The sequence below is a fragment of the Geotrypetes seraphini genome, chromosome 5 (assembly GCF_902459505.1).
Source record: "Geotrypetes seraphini chromosome 5, aGeoSer1.1, whole genome shotgun sequence".
NCBI classification, from domain to species: Eukaryota; Metazoa; Chordata; class Amphibia; order Gymnophiona; family Dermophiidae; genus Geotrypetes; species Geotrypetes seraphini.
This window is the reverse complement of record NC_047088.1, coordinates 33,119,495-33,142,076: the sequence shown is the minus strand read 5'-3', so window position 1 is coordinate 33,142,076 and position 22,582 is coordinate 33,119,495. Positions and strand designations below refer to the sequence as shown.

The following is a 22,582-nucleotide window of genomic DNA, read 5'->3' as shown; positions in this document are numbered from 1 at the left end:
ACACTCACATACCGATCAATCTGGCCTCCAGACAGTACCTACGTTTCATGATCAATCATTGTCATTACCAGTACAAGGTACTACCTTTCGGCATAGCCTCCTCTCCAAGAGTGTTCACCAAATGTCTGATTGTGGTAGCGGCTTTTCTACGTTCCCACCACCTTCAGGTGTTTCCTTACCTGGACGATTGGTTGATAAAGGCAAACTTATCTCAGACTGTTCTTCAGGCCACCAACCAGACCATCTTATTTCTGCGTTTGTTGGGGTTCCAGATCAATCTACCCAAATCTCATCTTATCCCCACGCAGAGACTTCAATTCATTGGGGCAGTCTTAGACACAATCCTCATGAGAGCGTTTCAGCCATCCAACCATCTTCAAACACTTCAATCTCTATGTCAGCAGGTGCTTCCACAACGTTCCATCTCTGCAAAGCAAATGATGATACTCTTGGGTCACATGGCCTCCACAGTTCATGTCACACCACTTGCCCGTCTGCATCTGCGCACTCCTCAATGGACCCTGGCTACTCAGTGGTCCCAAGCGAGAGATCATTGCTCACGTCACATATCTGTGACGTCATCTCTTCGTCAGTCTCTACAATGGTGGTTGACATCCTCAAATCTATCCAGAGGTCTTCTGTTCCATCTACCTCCTCATCAACTTGTCATCACCACCGACGCTTCCCCTTATGCTTGGGGAGCTCACTTGAACGAGTTCCAGACTCAAGGTCTTTGGACAGCCCAGGAAAAGAAGCATCACATCAATTTCCTGGAACTCAGAGCGATGTTTTATGCCCTCAAGGCCTTCCAACATCTTCTCTTCCCTCAAGTCCTTCTGCTGTGCACAGACAATCAAGTTGCGATGTACTACATCAACAAGCAGGGTGGGACGGGCTCTCGCCTCTTGTGCCAGGAAGCACAGAAGATCTGGACTTGGGCCATAAATCATCATCTATTCCTGAAAGCTATCTACATTCAGGGAGAACAGAATTCCTTGGCGGACAAGCTCAGCAGAGTTCTCCAGCCTCACGAGTGGACACTCGATCCTTTCACACTGCAGTCCATCTTCACTCAGTGGGGCACTCCTCAGATAGACCTCTTTGCAGCTCCTCACAATCACCAGCTGCCCCTATTCTGTTCCAGACTCTACTCTCCTCATCGTCTGGCAGCGGATGCATTTCTCCTCGACTGGTCCAATCTGTTTCTGTATGCTTTCCCTCCTCTACCTCTCATGTTGAGAACCTTGTTCAAGCTCAAGAGGGAACGAGCCACCATGATTCTGATTGCTCCGAGGTGGCCCAGGCAACATTGGTTCTCCCTTCTACTTCAACTCAGTTCCAGGGAACCTTTTCTTCTTCCACTGTTTCCTTCTCTGCTTACACAGCAGCAGGAGACCCTTCTACATCCCAACCTCCAGTCTCTGCACCTGACAGCTTGGTATCTCTCGGGCTGACTTCTCATGATACACTTTTGTCTCAGCCTATTCGGTCAATTCTGGATGCCTCCAGGAAACCTGCCACTCTGCAATGTTACCATCAGAAGTGGACACGTTTTTCTTCCTGGTGTCTCCTCCATCATCATGATCCCACTTCCCTTGCAGTGGAAACCTTGTTGGATTATCTCCTTTCTTTGTCTGACTCTGGCCTCAAGTCTTCTTCAGTCAGAGTCCACTTAAGTGCTATTGCGGCGTTTCATGAGCCAGTCCATGGAAAGCTCCTCTCAGCTCATCCCTTGGTGTCTAGGTTCATGCGGGGTCTTTTTAATGTGAAACCACCTATTAAAGCCCCTCCTGTTATCTGGGATCTTAATGTAGTTCTCTCCGCCTTGATGAAGCCTCCATTTGAACCTTTGGCTACCGCTTCTTTCAAGTTTCTTACTTGGAAGGTACTTTTCCTTATTGCTCTTACCTCTGCCAGGAGGGTCAGTGAGCTTCATGCACTAGTTGCAGATCCACCTTTTACTGTCTTTCATCATGACAAGGTGGTTCTGCGCACACATCCAAAGTTTCTCCCTAAGGTTGTCTCTGAATTTCATCTCAACCAATCCATTGTTCTGCCTGTCTTCTTTCCGAAACCTCACTCACATTCTGGAGAACAGGCTCTGCATACTTTGGACTGTAAGCGGGCTCTGGCTTACTATTTAGACCGTACTAAGCCCCACAGATCATCTCCCCAACTCTTTTTGTCCTTTGATCCGAATAAATTGGGACGTCCTGTTTCTAAACGTACGTTGTCTAATTGGCTGGCAGCGTGCATTTCATTCTGTTATGCTCAGACCGGACTGACACTGGAAGGTTCTGTCACGGCCCATAGAGTCCGAGCTATGGCAGCATCTGTAGCTTTCCTCCGGTCCACTCCTATTGAGGAAATCTGCAAAGCTGCCACTTGGTCCTCAGTTCATACTTTTGCATCTCATTATTGTCTGGATGCATTCTCCAGACGGGATGGACACTTCGGCCAATCTGTTTTGCAAAATTTGTTTTCCTAATGGCCAACCTTCCCTCCATCCCTCTTTTTGTTAGCTTGGAGGTCACCCATCAGTCAAGAATATGCTGCCTGCTTGTCCTGGGATAAAGCACAGTTACTTACCGTAACAGGTGTTATCCAGGGACAGCAGGCAGATATTCTTGCATCCCTCCCACCTCCCCGGGTTGGCTTCTTAGCTGGCTTATCATAACTGGGGACCGCGCGCCTGTGTCGGGCGGGAAGGCACTCGCGCATGCGCGGTGCGGCATCTAGAACTTTCCAAGTTCTTAGAGTGCAATCACTCTAAAAGTGTCCGTACCGGGGCTCCGTCGGTGCCGTCACCCATCAGTCAAGAATATCTGCCTGCTGTCCCTGGATAACACCTGTTACGGTAAGTAACTGTGCTTTCTCTCCTCTCCCTAGTACGTACAAAGACTTGTCCAAGGCATGGTATTTTCATTAATATATTTGGATGCGAAAGTTGGACAATGAAGAAGCACAATAATAAGAAAACTGATACCTTTTGAATTTATGGTGCTGGTGATGAATACTATGTATTGTGGTATGCCTGAAGAACAAATCAATCAATGTTGAACGAGATAAAACCTAAGGTTTTTTTGAAAGCTCAAATGACAAGACTTTGGGCCTGTTTTAGAAAGCCATGCTAGTGGCTGCTGCGCAGTAACAGCCCCAAAGCCCATAGAAATTTAAAGGGCTTTGGGGCTGTTGCCGCACGGCTTTGTAAAACAGGCCCTTAGATTTTCTTACTTTAGGCACACCAAAGAGAATGATCATTAGAGAAAACATGAAATCGACATGAGTTGATATAAACTCTATAGCCTGGAACAATGGCAACAACAAGATATCAATTCAAATTAGTTTAAATTAGTTTTAAAAAAATGTACAGGAATTAGAATTTTCTTTTGTGTGTGTAATTACACAGTCCTGCCTGTATCAGCTTCTGTGATGATATTTTATTGACAAGATAGTGGTAGTATTTGCAACTCATACATTTCCATTGATTTTTCTCTTTCCTTTCTATTTTTCAGGGCAGAAGGTGAAACCTGTGTGGAGTTTAAGGCAATGTTAATTGCAGTAGGGATCCACCTTCTACTGCTGATGTTTGAAGTTTTGGTCTGTGACAGAATCGAGAGAGGAAACCATTTCTGGTTGTTAGTGTTCATGCCTCTGTTTTTTGTATCTCCTGTGTCTGTAGCAGCTTGTGTATGGGGCTTCCGCCACGACAGGTCTTTAGAGGTGAGAGCCTGATAAACTGCAAATGCTTCTTTTCATAGCCCTGGCATAGGAATGAGGTTCATTACTGTTATGGTATGCTCAAAAATAACAATTTATCAAAAAGTATACAAGCTGAATATCCAAAAAAAAAAAAAAAAAATAACCAACAAATATTCAGAATAAAGCTGCTAATAATGGAAGGAAACAGGCTGAAAGGCAAGTAACTAATATGGAGAAAAAGACCTCAGTGTTTCAAGGAAACAACCAAGAAACTATATGTTCAGTTATAAACTGCCATACAAAACACATCTCAGGTCAAAAAACTCCATGGAAAAGATTCATAAAGATACAGTTTAAAATACACAAGTTAAACTGCAAAAAAACCAGCAAAAAACTGTAAAAACTTGCACTTATCTTCCATTCATCTCCCACAAGCAGTGGAAATAAATATCCGTTGCTCCAATACGGAACCAGACATACTTTTCAAAGAATGAACTCAGTATTCCCGACAGGCCCTGTTTCGCCAAGTGGCTGCGTCAGGGGAATATCTTTAGAAAGAGAGCAACTGCTTCAAAAAATCTTCCACGGGAAAATGGCCCAATGCTCAAAAATAACCCATTTGGAGAAATTGTCCCCAAGAATTTGAAACTAATTTGTGTTACTTTTAAAAGCGTCACTGTTTTGCTTTCTGCACCTTTTGTGTTATTGGTGAGGAAGTCATCTGTCATCAGTTTAATCTTTTAATATAAGCTTGAAATTATCCTTTCATTATATTTTTGTTTGACAGTTACAATGATAACACTGTAGTTTTTTGCCGATGAGGCTTGCAAGAGCTAAGGATGATTTGACCCTCTATTTCTTTGTTTTTGTCAATGTGTGATCTTTATGAGCTTTACCCTGCCTTACATTATACCTAGTGAAAGCAATGGTAAGGACCTTTGGCAACCTAACACTAAAAAACACCAAACAGAGAAATGCTTCTGAAGGCTTGTATTTTAATCCCAACAAATATAATGGTAATTCTACTGAGGATGATTTAATTTAATTTCTGTTATGTCCCATATTCCATACACTAAGCATTCAATCCCAACCCACAGTCTGAGTGTGAAATCTACATCTTTTCTGAACACATGCTGCACCCCCCCTCCCCTAGTATTAGAATCAGTTTCAATTTCTGCAAGAAGTCCGAGCAGAAGTCTTTTGCTGTTGCTCTGCTTCTCTTTCTTATTTTTTCACTTAAAAAGTTTGCTTAAACTTCATTTCTCGGTGTCCTCAGTGCCTTGAGACCCCTTCCCGATTGTCCACTGTTGGAAAAAAGGACGCAGTCCTGTAGTGCTGGACTGCAGCTTCACAGAGAAACTCTGGTGGATCTGTGAAACCAACTTGCTGTGTGCCACCTTCTGGAAGTCCCTTCCTGTGGAGTTTGCTGGCCGGTGACTGTCACAGGTTTGTAGCACAGGCTGAGTGCATCTGGACAGAAACCCATCCGGGTTTCAAGGCGCAGGCTGCCTTTTCCGCCCCAACCACTTGGCAGAGGACCCATGGAGGCAGAGGGTGGAGTCTGTCTCTGGCCGACTGGCAGTCCAAAGATCTTCAATTAAGTGAATTTTCGAGCTTTTTCTGAGGCAGTCCTTTTTTCTCCACTGAGCTGCTTCAAAAACGCTGACAGGCAAAGGCACTGCAGACTGTAAGTACCTTCATTATTTCCTAAGGGAACTTCGGCGATGGCTTGTAACTTTCTTTAAACTCCTTTTTTTTTCAGTTTCTGAGGGTAGGGTTCAGGTCCCCCACCACCCTAGACCCCAAATCGCTATTTTTTATTTTCAGAATTTGTTTATTTTTGCCGGTTTTGGCACACATTTGTGATGGCGGCCATCTTGTGTTTTAAAATTCATCTTTTTTTTCTCTCTCTCTTTAAATTCTGCCTCAAAAACCCCTCGATGTGACTCAAAATCTATTGGATGTGGACAAGGATTGTGCTGGATCAGTGATTTTGAAACGCATGCTGTAGCGTGCTGGGGGAGGGGGACGGGAGCTTCAGACTTTGCTTCCTCCGTGTACTCTTGTGCTGGGGAGCTGGCCTGGGTCTGTGCCTTCCAAAAGAAAATCTTGCCCAGGGGCCGTTCTGGAGTCTGGCGCAGTTTGCCTGTATTCTGAGTCTGGGATCTCTTTTGATATGGTGCATGTACTTCAACAGTGCCTTGCCACGGTTGCAGAATGGGCCTTATCACCAGATTTTATTCGGCTTCTCTGAATGGTGTATCCTCAGACCCCGTCGTTTGATGCAGCTGGTGGGCACTTCGGGGCTTTTTTGGTCTATGGTATCTGTGGTGAAGCTTCCATTTAGGAGCTCTCCTGTCTGGCTGTGCCAGATTTTGATTGCAGTAGTTGCCATGCATATTTTCTATTTCTTCTGTCTCCTGCCACTGTATTTAATTTGGATCCAGCGGATGCCTTTGCTGAGACTGGTCTCGTCAGCCACCCTGAGTGTTCGGATTTGGAGGTGCTGATCCTTCTTTGCATTTTCAGTGGGCTTCTATTCACCTCTTTATGGATGATATTCTGAAAGAGCTCCATTTGGATTTTCCACTTTCCAGGCTTCATTCCTGGTCCTTTCTCCTGTGCTTTTTCCATTCCGACCACAACTCCTGGGTCTGGCTTCAGAACAATGTGATCCCCGGACAGCTTTTTCTGATCTGCTAAAGCTGTCTACGCTTTATCATCTGAATCCTGCTTTTTGGCAGGTCTGAATAGCCTGAGGTAGATTATGCCTTGGAGCAGGTTTTCCAGCACGCAGCCCTCTCTAGTGATAGGGGTAAAGTTCAGGATCTCAGGAGGCTATGATACAAAATATTCTTTTCTAGCATCCTCAGTTAGCTGAGTGGTGGTGGTCACTTCATTTATGGTGAATGCCTGTTGTTCCAGCCTGTGCACTGCATTCTCTGTGATGCTGCATGCCTGTCCTCCACTAGTGCAGGTTGGTGTGGCTGCAGTGCCGAGCGACCTTTATGATCTCATTCGAGTCTTGGTACATGTTCTGCTAGTGCAGAGTTTGAGCGCCAAACTCTTTGGATTTGTATTTGAATTCAAACACTGCCTCGAGGATCTCCTAGAGGGACAGGGTTCATGCTTCTTGTAGAAGTGGAAGGAAGAAATTTTGAGACTCTCGTGTGGTCATGCAAGCAAGACTTATACCAGCGCAGTAGACTAGATACCAGCTTATGAGGCTGCTGTCTCAAGGCTGCAGCAGCATATGGTTAGGATTCATAGCTGCCTCCAGTAAGAATACCTAGCAATGTTGATGCCAGGGCTTCTGACCCAGGCCTAAGCAAAGTTCCAGAATTGCAGGAGGTTGCTGGGTTTTGTCTAGTGTAACAATGGTTTTGCGTCTGAGGTTTATATTTCTCATTGAAGTCACCTTTTAGAGTCCCATTGTCAATCCCCACATATGAAGGAAGTTGTACCATATACTCTTAATTGCCTCTGACAAATGGAAGCCATTGTCTCAGCTCATTCCTAGGAAATAGGACAACAACCAGCCATTTTCCCCCAAAAGGATTATTTTTTGTCCCATACTGGGTTTCAAAACAAGTCAAAGCTTCATTTTGGATTCCAGATTTCAAATGGAATCCTTGTGTTGCATTACATTATTATTTTATTCTGCCTTAATCTTACAGTTCTAGGCGGCATTACAAAAGAGTAAGCTGGATATTTCCAGGAGAATTACAGGATCAGGTACTAATTACAAGACTGACTTATTCAGATATTTATAAGAGCAGGGAGAGATACTAATTTTAGTATATTTGACAGAAGCAATCCAGTACAGATATATTTTGAATTCCAAGCACTGCCCTTTGGATTAGCACTGAGGTGGTAGTGGTGGTGGCAGCAGCTGCCACGCAAAAAGGAAGAACTGCCTTTTTTTTTTTTTTTTAAACCCCTGTTTGGACAATTGGTTCATTTGGGCCAAATTGGAGGAGGAAAGCAAGCAGACAACTTCCACAGTCATTTGACTTCTACAGAATTTAGGCTGGTTAGTTAATATAGCTAAGAGTTCTTTAATACCTTCCACAAGTTCTAGAATACTTGGGGTGGGTAGCAATACAGAAGTGTTTCTTTCAGGTACACAGGTTTTAGGATCAGATGAGGGGCCTCCTTCAAGCAAATGCCTCCTTTTGGATTGGCAGGTGCAGGGATCCATGTCGGCCACTACAAAGGCACTGGGTAATTGTAAAAGAATTTATAACAAGGATACAGGCTGCTTCCTTTGCAGTGTGTAGGTCAGTCTTTCCAAAATAAATCTGTAGAGTAGCCATTTTGCATGGTCTCCTAAGTCACACCTTTGGGTCAAGCAGTGGTTAAAGTTTTTTTGGTGCATGCTCTTCCCTTCCTAAGGATTTCTTTGGTACATCCCACTTGTCTGGCATTGGCAAATTGGAAAGTATAACTATGTTGTACTTAATTGTTCCTTGAGTCTTGCCCAGCCAGCCCAGGATCATGCCCAAGTGTGTTAGGTCAACCAAAACATTGATCCCTCTTGCTTTCAGGATTGTGATGAGGGAGGAAAGAAGGGGATGCAAAGCAAAAAGAAATGGAAATGTGAGAATTGGAAAGAAGCAGAGAGAGAGAGAAGCAGGATAATTTGGAATTATGCAGGAGTAGAATAGCATAGTGTTTCACTTTCCTCCTGTATTAGTATGAGTATATATATAAAGAAGCAAACAGAATTGGTTTGTGTCCACCTTCTGGGGTGAGTGAATCCCACTTTTCTGGACTGGTTTGGCAGGACCCAAGGAACAATTATCAGGTAATGCAGAATTGTTCTATTACTGTATATCATATAAAATTTGTATGACTTACTTCATTCACACCTTTCTGTATTCAGATTCAGTTCCAAGGTGCATCAGCCTTAGAAATATTTGAAAACACAACAAATAGAATGTTAAATTTATCACCTGTCTTCTAAATATAGTGCCTATGGAATTCATAGTCACAGCATGTCTCATTAATGTCATTAGACCTTGGGAGAAATTATTAAATGCATGGTTTAGCAGTTTCAGATGTCCCTACAAAATGCTTTAAGACTAAAAATATTTCTTAATATTTTTTGTAAGGTATAAACTTTATTTTCCAATAAGTATAATTCACTGTATGACATATATTGAACACTATATACTGTATAAACTAGTTTTATATTTAAAGTTGATTTGTTTGAGCATTTTATTTACCTGCATATGCCATTACTTATTATGTAACTTATGCTCTGCTTTGTTTCATTTCCTAGTTGGAAATCTTATGTTCTGTCAATATCCTACAATTCATATTTATTGCACTGAGACTAGACCGGATAATCACTTGGCCATGGCTTGTAAGTCTTTTGTACTTAAATTTTTGTAAAGGGGATTTTGTTGTTTTCTGGGGTCTCATTTTTTTAAAATTCTGTTATACATTTCAAAATTCTTGATTGCTTAAATTTAATTAAGATTCCACCCAAGGAAAGATTTTTTTTGATGTAGCATAGTAGCTTTTGAATATTCTTTCTTAAAAACTGTACATTTAGGGCTAGATGTACCAAAGTCAGCGATCATCGCTAAACCAATTTTCACAGCTTTAGCGACAATCACTTTTACCGACCTGATGCAGAAAACAGCTCACCACATGTTTTCCCCTTGATTGCCCATTTATGATCCGATCATGCAAATTAGCTAAAACCCCATTCAAAGTAGCCAAGCGATTGATGCACTAACATAGCTTGGCTATGCAAAAAAAACGGGATTTAGCTATCAGAAAAAAACGACAGATAGACCTGTCAGTAACTTACTGAAAGGTCTGGCTTGGGGGGGGGGGGGGGGGTCTTTTTTTTTTTTTTTCTTTCAATGGCACAGATATTTTGTGCCCATGTCATTCTCTACCTTAGAGTGCTACCCTATTGAATGCTTTATTGTGTAGGCAGGAAGTGACTGAGTTAGGGTTAGCCTAGCCTTAAAATATGTTCTTGTTGAATCAATTTTCAAAAACCTCATTACCTTTATTAAGATTGTCAGAAGCATTTAAGCTGCTACTTTAAATTTGTGATTGACAATCCTAAGTTTAGCCAGACAGCAAATTTGTTCACATTTGTGTGACCAGAGCTTGTACTGCTGAATTTAGCCCATGAGCATGAGCACTTTGCAAGTAAATTGGGATTTATAGTTCTAAATGGAGTACAATATAAAGAGACTGGAAATTAAAGAAAGAAAACATAACTACAAAAAAGAAAATCAGAATTCATCCTTTGAAAATCCACCAGTTTTTGTATTTTGCTTCTACTAGTAACATTTTTATCAGCTTTTCATAGCATTAAAATGTAAATCCTTCATTGGTGTTCACGGCATACTTTCAAATTCAGTTTTATGTATTTCTTCACATAAGTTGGTTTCAGTGCTACAAAAATACCAGCACTAACAAATGTACTTTTTTCTCTTTCCTCTAGGTTGTATGTGTTCCTCTGTGGATCTTAATGTCATTTCTCTGCCTGATAGTGCTTTATTATATTGTGTGGTCTGTGCTGTTCTTGCGCTCAATGGATGTGATTGCTGAACAGAGGAGAACACACATAACCATGGCTATCAGCTGGATGGCTGTTGTCGTTCCTCTACTTACATTTGAAGTATGTATAATGAATTTAATTTTTCTACTCTTGCTACAGGCAGCTCAGTACTAGGGATATGTGCAGGCTAAAAATATAGGAATTTTTGACATACGTTGTAATGTTTTTTAACATGTACTAATTGACCTATTTCACATTAATTCATAAGTAAGTGCACATTTATTTAAAATATTTATTATCCGCCTAAAACCGAGGTGCCTTACAATAAAACATTCATAATCAATTGAACATTAAACAAATACCACGTTGTTTACATCAGTGTTTCTCAATATGCAGTATGCATACCCTTGGGGGTACGCGGATTGGCCACCGCTAGGGATCCCACCCTGTCCACCCGCTGCAGAAGCCGTTGCTGGAGATCCCTCCCTCCCTGTCTGCTGGCCCGCTGCACCACCCCTCATCCCGTTACTTTGTTGGAGCCGGACTCGTTTCATCCTCCCCCAGCAGCACTCTGTGCAGGGACGCAAGCAGTGACTCACACACTGCGTAGTTGACCCGGAATCTTCTCTCTGATGTCAGAATTGACGTCAGAGGAAAGGCTTGTGGGCCAGCCATGTGCAGTGAGCATAGTGATGGAGGGAGAAATGTGGCATTGTGCTCGAGAGGGGTGATAGAAGGAGAAATGAGCATTGGGGCTGGTAGGCAGTGGTGAAAAATGTTGCACATGATCCAGGGGATGTGAGGGAAAAATGTGGCAGTAGAGGGGTGGGATAGATGCCTGGATCTCTCAAGACAGATGGACAATGAGAGAGAGAAGGGGGGGATACATATTGCCAATAGGGGTGGAGAAGAGAGGAAGAAAATTTGGATTCATGGAGGGAGAGAGAGAGATGTTGGGAAAGGGAAAGGGGTCTGGAGGAGAGGAAGCAATATTGAATGTACAGTCAGAAGAAAATGCAACCAGAAACTCATGAAATCACCAGACTACAATCCACGGCAGCCATTTTGATGACGGCTTTGCACAGCGCAGGAGTGTAGGAAGATCGCTCCTGCCCTATGTCACTGCTAGACCACCAGGTAAGGTCCAGGATACAGGAGGGAGGCGGGGGTGGGTCAGAGTCGGGCCAAAAGTTATTCACAAATTTTCCATATTTGCGGGCCGGCTCTGCCCATAACCCCCGCAAATACGGAGGGAGGAGTGTATATGGAATCAAGCCCAGTCTCTGGCAGTGCTCAAATCTAGGCTAAAAGCCCACTTTTTCAAGGCTGCTTTAAACTAACTCTTACCAATATATTTTTATCATTCCCTCTGAGAAAGTCCCTTTCCCCTATTTGAGATGATTTGATTAGATTATAAGCTCTATGGAACAGGGATTATCTCTCACATGTTTAATGTACAGCACTGTGTATGTCGGGCAGTGCTATAGAAATAAATAGTAGTAGAATAAAAAAGTTTACTAATTAATCAGGGATGCTTCTGATAATGTTCTTATGTGTCATAATCAGAATCTTAAATTTAATTCTATAAGATATAAGCAAACAGTGTTCCTCAGTTGAGGCATCACATGGTCATTTATGCAAGCTTGATTTAGTAATTTAACAGTTGTATTTGCATAAATTGCAGATGCTTATGCAGGGGTATCCAACCTTTTGGCTTCCCTGGGCCGCATTGGCCGAAAAAAAATTTTCTGGGGCCGCATAAATGCTGCAGCAAGACAGAGAAGGGAGCCGGCAAGATGGTAAACACCTGGGGGCAGCAGAGGAAAACACTGCATCGCCCTCGACCGGGACCGCACAAAATACTTCACGGGGCCACAGGTTGGACACCCCTGCTTTAGAGAAATTAATTTGATACAATTTAGTAATAGTTACAAAAATCTAGCATAGAAAATACTAAAGCACGAGCAAGTACTTAAATGTCTTTTTGGTGGGGGAAAAACATAGATATCGAGAGCTTGATTTTTATCATCTTGTCTTTTAATGGAGAGCAGCTTCATTTATTATTGGCAGGGTGGCGTAAAACTCTTTTTAGGCATCTTTGGCTAAAGCAGGAGCACCTTTTGTCCTCTGTCCATTGTTTATATGTGTGGATGGACACACATCTAGACATATCAAGTGTCGAGAGACTTATGGTGGTAGGGATTCCAGTCCATGCTACCTGAAAAAGTGGTTGTCACTGAAGTTCCCTTCACTTCTGGCTAAAAGGATCTGAAAATTAATGTGTGCTTCCTGGAGCAGACTAAGGATGGTAGAGCAGGTGAGTAGGAAGTCTGGCGGGGAATGAAAGGAAGAAGATAGAAAAGGTGGAATAGAGAGAGAGGGGTTTGTGTTCCTTACTCCTCCCATGTTCCACATCGTAGAGACACCCTCCCACAACTCCACATACCATCCTAGAGAGACAGAACTTCACCACAACCTTCCCCAGCAGTTACATCACACAAACAAACTTGGGTTAGCCAACAGACAAAGGGCAAATGTACCAGGTGTTCAACCCATTTTTCCTTTTTATAACTGATGTTACTGTTACGCTGCTGATATTTTTCCAAATGCTCTTATTTCCATCAATGTGTTTGGAATATTTTGAATCAGTTTGTAAGGATGGTTCTTTGATTAATTATGCTTGAGAGTAGCAAGGAGTGATACATTTTATGTTTATTTAAGATTTAATATACCACTCCTGCATTTTACTGACCTTAGGTACTTGGAAAAACTACCCTATCTGTCCCGAAGGCTCACAATCTAGCTAAAGTACCTGATTAAAATAAAAATATGTAATTCATTTCCAAGATCAAAAACCAAAGAAATAGAAATAATGAAAGAAGATACATATGATTATCAATATTTATTTTATATTATGCCCCTTGTGTGATTTAAATCAACTTTACGTCACAGTTGATGGCATTTGCCAGTGATGCAGTTTGAACACTTGCTTAATGAAAATCTATTAATAGTGTTTTCATAATATTTTCAATATTGATTTTTCCCTTTGTGGTTTTGCAATGAACTGGTGGTAGATAGGATGTTTTGTGCATGAACTGTGGTAGGAGGCCTAGTGGTTAGAACTGCTGTCTCAGCACCCTGAGTTATGGGTTTGATCCCAGCACCACTCCTCATGACCCTGGACAAGTCACCTAACCCTCCATTGTCCCAGGTACCATAGTTAGATTATGAGCCCATCAGGACAAATTGGAAAAATACTTAAAAAGTACCTGATTAGATTGTGAATCACTCAGATGGCTGTGTCGATGGTTGGTATATCAAATACAAAATAAACTTGGAAATTTGCATTCATATGTTTGCTTTCAGGTTAACTGTGGTTAATCCTGGTCCAGTATATTCAGCATGGAAAATGACCCAGCTTTTTTCATTTTTGTTTTAGATTCTACTTGTGCACAGGTTGGATGGTCATAACTTATTTTCATATATACCTATATTTGTTCCTCTTTGGCTTTCACTGATAACATTAATGGCAACAACATTTGGACAAAAAGGAGGAAATCATTGTAAGTAGATTTATGAAAATATGTCTTTAAAACCTATCGAATTAAATGGAAAATGTAAGCTTTTGAATTTTCCTATATCAAATTTAACAACATGCAAAACAATAAATTCAAACCTTATTGGGACACAGGTACTAACCACACTGCAAGTTTGTGTTGGAAGAATTTTCTGAGCTTGAAAACACATATTAGCATACTGTAGCTAGTTATCCTGAATGAAAGCTTTGCCTTCAGTATATGTATGGTACTAAGAGAAAAGTCTTGTGAACTGCCTAGGATGAGAACATAAGAGTTGCCGCTGCTGAGTCAGACCAATGGTCCATCATGCCCAGCGGCGGCCCTCCGGTCAAAGACCAGCCCTACCAGCGTACGCCCTTATTTAGCAGGAACTTGTCTAACTTTGCCTTGAATCCCTGAAGGGTGTTTTCCTCTATGACAGACTCCAGAAGAGCGTTCCAGTCTTCTACCACTCTCTAGGTGAAGGAGAACCTTCTTACGTTTGTACAGAATCTATCCCCTTTCAACTTTAGAGAATGCCCTCTCGTTCTCTTAACCTTGGAGAGGGTGAACAACCTGTTCTTATTTACTAAGTACCTTGAATGTTTCGATCATATCCCCTCTCAATCTCATGGCTCCACTGCTTCTTATTGTAGCCCTACTCCTTTGCAGGTGAAACCCTGTTATCCAAATTCTCTGTAGTCGAGTCTCTGGCAAAGAACATCCAGAAGAGAGATAAATCCTTCTTCAGCTATATCAGTGATAGAAGTAAAAACTCTGGCGGGATTGTACGTCTAAGGAAACCAAACGGAGACTATGTGGAAAAGGATTCCGAAAAAGCCCAGCTATTAAATGAATACTTCAGCTCAGTCTTCACCCGTGAAGCGCCGGGGCTTGGCCCTCAACTACAGACAGGGGCAGACTCAGTTGACCCATTTAGTAACTTCGAATTCACGCCCAGCAGTGTCTACGATGAGCTGTCAAAACTCAAGGTTAACAAGGCAATGGGGCCTGACAACCTACACCCCAGGGTGCTTAGGGAGTTGAGTGATGTCTTGGCAGAGCCACTGTCGGCACTCTTCAACCTCTCCCTTAGTACGGGAAGCGTCCCGTTGGACTGGAGGACGGCTAACGTCATTCCACTCCACAAGAAAGGCTCAAAGATGGAGACAGCAAACTACAGACCAGTGAGTCTAACATCTATAGTGAGCAAACTTATGGAAACTCTGATCAAACGACAATTGGATAAGATCCTGGATGAGGAAAATCTACGGGACCCCCGTCAACATGGATTTACTAAGGGAAGATCATGTCAATCCAACCTGATCAGCTTCTTTGACTGGGTGACGGGGAAGCTGGATGTTGGGGAGTCCCTGGACATCGTGTACCTGGACTTTAGCAAAGCATTCGATAGCGTACCACACCGCAGGTTGCTGAACAAGATGAGTTCTATAGGATTAGGTGACACATTGACGAAATGGGTTAGGAACTGGCTTGGTGGTAGGCTTCAAAGGGTAGTGGTGAACGGCACCCCCTCAGAAATGACGGAGGTGATCAGTGGAGTGCCACAGGGTTCGGTCTTGGGACCGACCCTATTCAACATCTTTATAAGAGACTTGGCAGAAGGGCTTCGAGGTAAAATAGCATTATTCGCCGATGACGCCAAACTAAGTAATGTAGTGGGAAAATGCACAACGGACGAAGATTCAATGCCCGACAACATGATGCACGACCTACTCCTACTGGAGCGCTGGTCTAGGACCTGGCAACTCAGCTTCAATGCCAAAAAATGCAAAGTCATGCACCTAGGCAACCACAATCCATACAAGACTTATACTCTTAATGGTGAGATCCTAACAAGAACGGTTGCAGAACGGGACTTGGGGGTGATCGTCAGTGAGGACATGAAGGCTGCCAGCCAGGTAGAGCAGGCCTCATCCAAGGCAAGACAGATCCTAGGTTGCATTCGCAGGGGTTTCGTCAGCCGTAAGCCGGAAGTCATTATGCCATTGTATAGATCCATGGTGAGGCCCCACCTGGAATACTGTGTGCAATTCTGGAGACCACATTATCGCAAAGATGTGCTGAGATTGGAGTCGGTTCAGAGACTGGCCACCCGGATGGTCTCGGGACTCAAAGATCTCCCGTATGAAGAGAGGTTAGACAAACTGCGGCTATACTCGCTTGAGGATCGCAGAGAGAGGGGGGACATGATCGAGACGTTCAAGTATCTCACGGGCCGCATCGTAGCGGAAGAAGATATCTTCTTTTTCAAGGGACCCACGGCAACAAGAGGGCATCCGTGGAAAATCAGAGGCGGGAAACTACGAGGTGACACCAGGAAATTCTTTTTCACTGAAAGGGTGGTTGATCGCTGGAATAGTCTTCCACTGCAGGTGATTGAGGCCAGCAGCGTGCCTGATTTTAAGGCCAAATGGGATCGACACGTGGGCTCTATTCACTAGGCAAAGGTAGGGGAGGGTCATTAGGGTGGGCAGACTAGATGGGCCGTGGCCCTTATCTGCCGTCTATTTCTATGTTTCTATGTTTCTATGTTAATAGCACAGTTTCTCTGATCAGGGCTCATTCACAGAGGAAAGGGTGCTACAGAAAACAATTCTCCACCCTTTTAGGCAATGCCAATTACGGGTAGAATATAAAAGAAATTCTAATTGTCCCTGATTACCCATGAGGATCAGTATGTGTCACAATATAGATTTACTTTATTAAACTGGGATTTTTTTAAACTGCTAATGATGTTAAAATGGTTGAAAAATACTTAGGGCCAGATTCTGTAAATTGCGCCATTATTATCAGCGGCCACCTAAAAAAAAATGGCTACCAATTGTGTATCAGTCAAAGATCCAGCTGACTGGAGACAGAGGTTGGCAACCAAATAGTATATACATCTTTTAGACTGAAGTTCCAAATTCTTTTACAAACTCTTGCTCTACTTAAAAGTATCTTCCAGCTCTCTTGGTTCTTCGTTTTTTTTCATCTGCCTTGTCTTGACTTTTCTTTTTTCTTTCTCTTCTTCCTAAACTTAGTTTAATTTAAAATAAAAGGAGAAAAACCTCTTCCCTGAGTGTGTGTTTCAATAGAGTGCCTGCCTGAATCAGGATACCTGACTGAATCAATTCTGTCTAATAAAATAAATTCTTGTCTGGTTTCCTTGTTATTCTTAATACTGGTTTCCTTAAATTTGCTCAGGAAGAGAGATCAATCTTCAGCACTAGTTTTCTTCTGGTGCCTTGGAACTGACAACATGTCACACACGCACTATTTTCAGAGAAATTCCAAATAAATTTTTCTCTTATTAAAAAAAAAAAATTATAATTAGCATCCACAGTCACTGAGCTGGAAACCCAGAGAAATTATGAAACCTTCTAGGAAGATAGGATTTTAAAACCTACAAAAATTCTCATTCCCTCAGTAGGTCTCTTAGTGAACTGAATTTATACACTAGTTCAGACATTCATAAAATTATTTTATCTTATGATCCAAAATGGCGTCGAATTGGAAGGACGCGCTGAACGGTCACGCTGTAGAGGTGCACTAAAAGGCCACATGAGCAGGGCTCGGTGTTTTGAACAGTTTTCTCCACCATACCTTATCTCCCTGTCGTTTTTCAATGGGGAAAAGGAGAAAAAAGGTACTGGAGCCTCCCCCGATGGTACCATCCACTCTGGGAATAAGACAACTGACTCTTGATTCAGTTGCACCTGGAGTTTATGCATCGGTAAGAAGTTTGGGGGTGTCTTTAAGCCCCGTAGAACAAACGGCTCCCCCGCACCTGGGTGAAGGTTCATCAGAAGTTCAGCATCTCCTGTGAGCTAGGGGGCTGCCTTCTAAGGATTTGGAGTTTGCTCCAAAGGAAGAACAACTGATGCAAGCTGTTGCCAAAACCTTGGGTCAGGAAACAGTGAGTAATCTAATGAAAGCTAAGACCCAGATAACTCTGGTTTCAGAGGAGCGGGAAAAGTTAAGACCAGCTGTTGTGATACTTTGATTCACTGTGGGATGCCATTAATGGCATATAGTGTTAAAAGAAGTTAGACAAAATACTGTGTATTTGAAGAATATTTCTGAAGCAGTCTTGGCTCAAGCATAGGTTGCTAATCAATATGGACAAGAAATGGAATCTTTAAGGGCTAGGCTTAAGGCAGTGGAGACATGTGAATCTTCAATGGTAAAAGATTATATTGCGAAACGCTTGGAGTACCTTGAAAATCAATCGAGACAATTTAACTTGCAATTTCTGAATTTTCCTAAGTTCCCACTAGTGCCAGCTGTGGATATGTTCAAGAACTTTCTGATGGAAGTTTTGAAGATGCCATCGGGGGCATTTCCTCCTATTACATGTGCTCAGTACCTCCTGGGTTGGCGGAGATATGCTAACCCGGCAGCTAAAAAGGAAAAATCCCTGGGACTTACTGTCTTTTTGGAATCCTCTCTGGAAGTGGTTACCCTTAGGACTACATTGCTGGTTACCTTCGCTTTTGAACTTGACCGTAACAATGTTTTGAAGCTTTCCTTTAGACATTTGGATTCTCAGTTTCTGTGGTCTAAAATAAGAGTATCTCCTGACTTGGCACGAGATACACAGATAAGGCGAAAAGCCTTCTTGGCCCTTTGGGCTAAAGTTCAGGCTTTTATCTGCTAACTTTGTGTTAAGATTTCCTTGTAATTGTTATATTGTTTATGAAGGCAAACAATTTCAATTCTTTGACCCTAAGCAGCTTGAGGAATTTTTAAGTGCTTGAGAAGAAATTAATGTCTTAGTGTAATTCCATAAGTTCACTGTAGACTGGCTGGGAGGAAGGGTCTCGGAGCGACTTTTCAATGCATTTGTGTTTATTTATTACTTATAGATATTTACCTTTTTCTAAATTTGGATCACAATTATCTAAATGTTGTGGGCAAAAGGTGTTAATTATTTCTAATTCTATTATCAGTCTTATTTTACTTTATTTCAAGAATTTCTGTTTTGTCTCCAAAGTATTGGTGATGTAAAAGTGAAAATTAATAAAGAATTTAAAAAAATATATATTTTATCCTATCAGGAATAAGTTTAAAGGGTCAAAATACTCAAGGCTCAGCTTTCTTTAAGGTTTCCCTACCTCAAAGGGGTAGACTCAACAATTTTGGTGAATGGTCAGGCCTTCCCAGTTGAAGATTACTTAAAAATCTTGGGAGTGATTCTGGACCGCCACTTTACCCTAAATATACACACAGATTTACTGGTTAGAAAATGCTTCTCGATATTATAGAAACTCAGAACCATCAGAAAATATTTTGGCGCAGTCTCATTCTGCTTACTAGTTCAATCTTTCATTCTTAGCATACTTGACTATTGTAACATCATTTATTTGGGAACCTTCAAAAAAAACCTCCAAAGACTCCAAATTCGGCAGTTCGTCTGATTTTTGGGTTGAGAAAATGGGAACACGTTAGCCCCTACTACTAGAAACGTCACTGGCTGCCCCTGGAAGCACGTGTTTTGTTTAAGTTTTTCTGCCTTTGTTATAAATCAATTTTTGGCCTGGCCCCTACGTACCTGGTTTCTCAATTTAATCTGGTCAGGCCCACACGCAGAATTCACATGTTCTTCTTCCCATTCTTAAAGGACTGCCACTACAAAAGATTCCTGGACAGAACTCTTGTCTCCCAGGCAGGAAAATGGAATGACTGGCTGGGAAACATTATCATGCATTCCTCATCCTACTTCAATTTTAGAAAAGCAATAAAAACAAATTTGTTCAATCGATTGTAACTTAATTATCTTATATTGCATCACTGTACCTCAAATACGATGACTTTGTATTGTACTACTTCACTGTATTGTACCACTTCGCTGTTTGTCCAGCACCTCTTATTGTAAACCGCCTCGAACTATCATGGCTTTGGCGGTATATAAAAAAATAAATTATTATTATTAAATATTGGAATTTTCCCCACCAAAAATATTACTTTCACAAAGCAGTTGCATCAATATTTATTATTTCCTGTCAAACACTTTCTCTCATTACCAAATATTCATTCAAAATTCAGTCACATACACTATCATAAGGCAGTACTTCAGGAACACTTCTGTTCTTCTCAGCTACAAACATTGCTTTGCCAACTGTCTTTTGAAACAAGTCTCTTTTCTGATCAGGGAACAGCTTACAATTGCATTCAAACCCACCAACGTTCTATTTCCTATTTTTAATTATATTATTTACTTAAAAGCTTTGGTTTTGCTTACTAACACCACAGTACAAGCCCTGCATATGTGCTAAAATGAATGTCAAACATGTTAAATGGTCACCTCTGTTTGTGGTACAATAGCTAAATTACAACAGCTGTTTGCTGTGTTTTCTTATGGAATGGCATTTTGCAAAGCTTGATGCATTTTAGTAGTTTGTCTCTAAATGTGTGTGTGTGTGTATTAATGTGTTTATATATAATGCATACATTTTAGACATATATCTTGATACTTCAGAGGGACAAATTTGAGGCTTTTACTTTTTCCCTTAATCATCCTGTATTTTTTTGCTCTCCTTACCTTAGTGTGAGCCGGCGGGTTACCCCCTTAGGGTTGCTTGTTGGCTAGAAGGGTTTACCGCAATGATGGCAGCCATCTTCCTTCCATCTTGTACTTCACATCAGGCTCACTACATGAGGAATCTCTGAGTGGTACTGCCAAAGCCTGAATCATAGTACTGGACCCAAATCAGAATCATTTATTATAAAGTAAAACACATTGAATGTCCAGTAAGAGACCCATAATGTATATGCAAATAATTTGTTTTGTCCAGGGTGGTTTGGAATTCGCAAAGACTTCTGCCAGTTCCTACTAGAAATCTTCCCATTCTTGAGAGAGTATGGCAATATATCTTACGATCTCCATCATGAGGATAACGAAGAAGCTGAAGAAATGCCTGCACCTGAACCTCCAAAAATAGCACCTATGTTTCGCAAAAAGACTGATGTAGTCATTACACAGAGTCCTGGGAAGTATGTTGTTCCACCTCCCAAGTTAAACATAGACATGCCTGATTAAGATGACATTTAAAATCTGTGCAACAGTATTACGATATACAGATTTTTAATACTAGTTGCCTCTGAACTCTTTGAACTGGAATAGTCACTCTAGTCAAATGTATGTCATCTTGTACCTATTTTTTGTAATGAAGGATTCATACTTGGGAACGAACATTTCAGCAACATTAAAATTTTTAGATATCTGAGTGCAAAATTGCATTCCAGTATATGAAAATGAAATTCACTCTAACAAATTCTTTTGTGGAGATATATAAGAAATTATACTACATGAAATAGTTTAAAGCACCACTGTAATTATCCTAAAATATTTAAAGATCACAAAGGTTGGAACATGTGTTATACTATAGCACATAAGTGGGAATGAACTGGATGCTTCCAAATGGGATCGATAGAGAATCATTCAATAAAAAGACTCAACACTGCAGGCGTTTCGGTACTTTACTTAAGAAGTACCTTCTTCAGGAGTCTTTACAAATACAGGTAGGACAAAACATCAGTTTTGTGTTGATAATCACAATGAGATAAATCCAAGATTTGTTTTGAAAAACAGCTTATGTGTGAGAACAATCCGTACACATCAGAGTGAAGTACATTTTCAACTTGCCAACTTCACTCCGGCATCTACGGATAGTTTTATCACAAACATTTTTTTCTTTTTTTTTTTTTTTCCATTATTTTTTATTTTCTAATTTTTCATAAAGTGTACATAATAATAAATTACAATTGATAAATGCATATTAGTCACTTTTATATCTAATACATTATATATCTGAATTTGATTTTCCCCCTCACCCTCCCCCCTCCCTTTCATTACTTTAATATAATATTTTAATTTTCAAATTTTTATAAAAAGTATACAACATATTAGAATACAATTGATAAATATTCAATAACTTTTTTATATCTAATACAATATAATCTAAACAAATTTTGTCCCATTTCCCTCCCCCCACCCTTTTATTACCTTTTATTCATACGTTATATTTTGTATAATATATTATAACATACTATATATAAATTAATTTTTCTTACCCCCCCTTTATGTGTGTCATAAAAAAAAAAAAAAAAAAAAAAAAATCCTGAAAAGAAGAAGAAAACATCATATTATTTATTCATTACAGTATTTTGTCAATGGCCCCCATATTTTTATAAATTTAGTATATGTCCCCTTTTGTATTGCTATTGTTCTTTCCATTTTAAAAATATGACATATTGTATTCCACCAAAATGTGTAATTTAGGTTGTTGTAATTTTTCCAATTATTAGTTATATGTTGAATGGCAACCCCTGTCATAATTAATAAAAGCTTATTATTTTCTGGTGAAATTTGACTTTTTATTCTCATCATTGTTCCAAATAAAATTGTATCATATGATATTGCAATATGATTTTCCATTAATTTATTAATTTGTGGCCAAATTGAATTCCAAAAAATTTTAATATAAGGACAATGATATAATAAATGATCTATACAAACATTTTTTTTCAAAGCAAATCTTGGATTTATCTCATTGTGATTATCAACACAAAATTGATGGTCATACCGGCATTTTTGAAGACTCCTGAAGAAGGTGGTACTTAAGTACCAAAACACCTGCAGCGTTGAGTCTTTATATTGAATGATTCTCTATCAATAAAGGTCCCGTTTGGAAGCATCTTGTTTATTCCCACTTCTTTGGTTTGTGTCTTGTATCTTTGTGGGGACTTTGTGCCACTCCTGGTGGAATACTATAGCACATTACATTTC

At 40.8% G+C, this 22,582-nt stretch overlaps 1 protein-coding gene across 3 annotated transcripts in view; it reads left to right on the top strand.

Moving 5' to 3' along the window:
* The window catches only part of TMEM185A (transmembrane protein 185A), a 41,800-nt gene extending 20,265 nt beyond the window's left edge, over nt 1–21,535 (top strand). For 2 of the 3 annotated variants that reach the window (XM_033944495.1, XM_033944496.1), the window contains 5 exons: nt 3,516–3,723; nt 8,987–9,070; nt 10,175–10,351; nt 13,671–13,794; nt 20,589–21,535. In XM_033944495.1, coding sequence (XP_033800386.1) covers nt 3,516–3,723; nt 8,987–9,070; nt 10,175–10,351; nt 13,671–13,794; nt 20,589–20,833 — 838 coding nt within the window. In that variant the 3' untranslated portion in view covers nt 20,834–21,535. Of the gene's footprint in view, nt 1–3,515; nt 3,724–8,986; nt 9,071–10,174; nt 10,352–13,670; nt 13,795–20,340; nt 20,547–20,588 lie in introns of those variants that run through there. The other variant, XM_033944497.1, reaches the window with a different exon arrangement.
* The last annotated feature ends 1,047 nt before the right edge of the window (nt 21,536–22,582 follow it).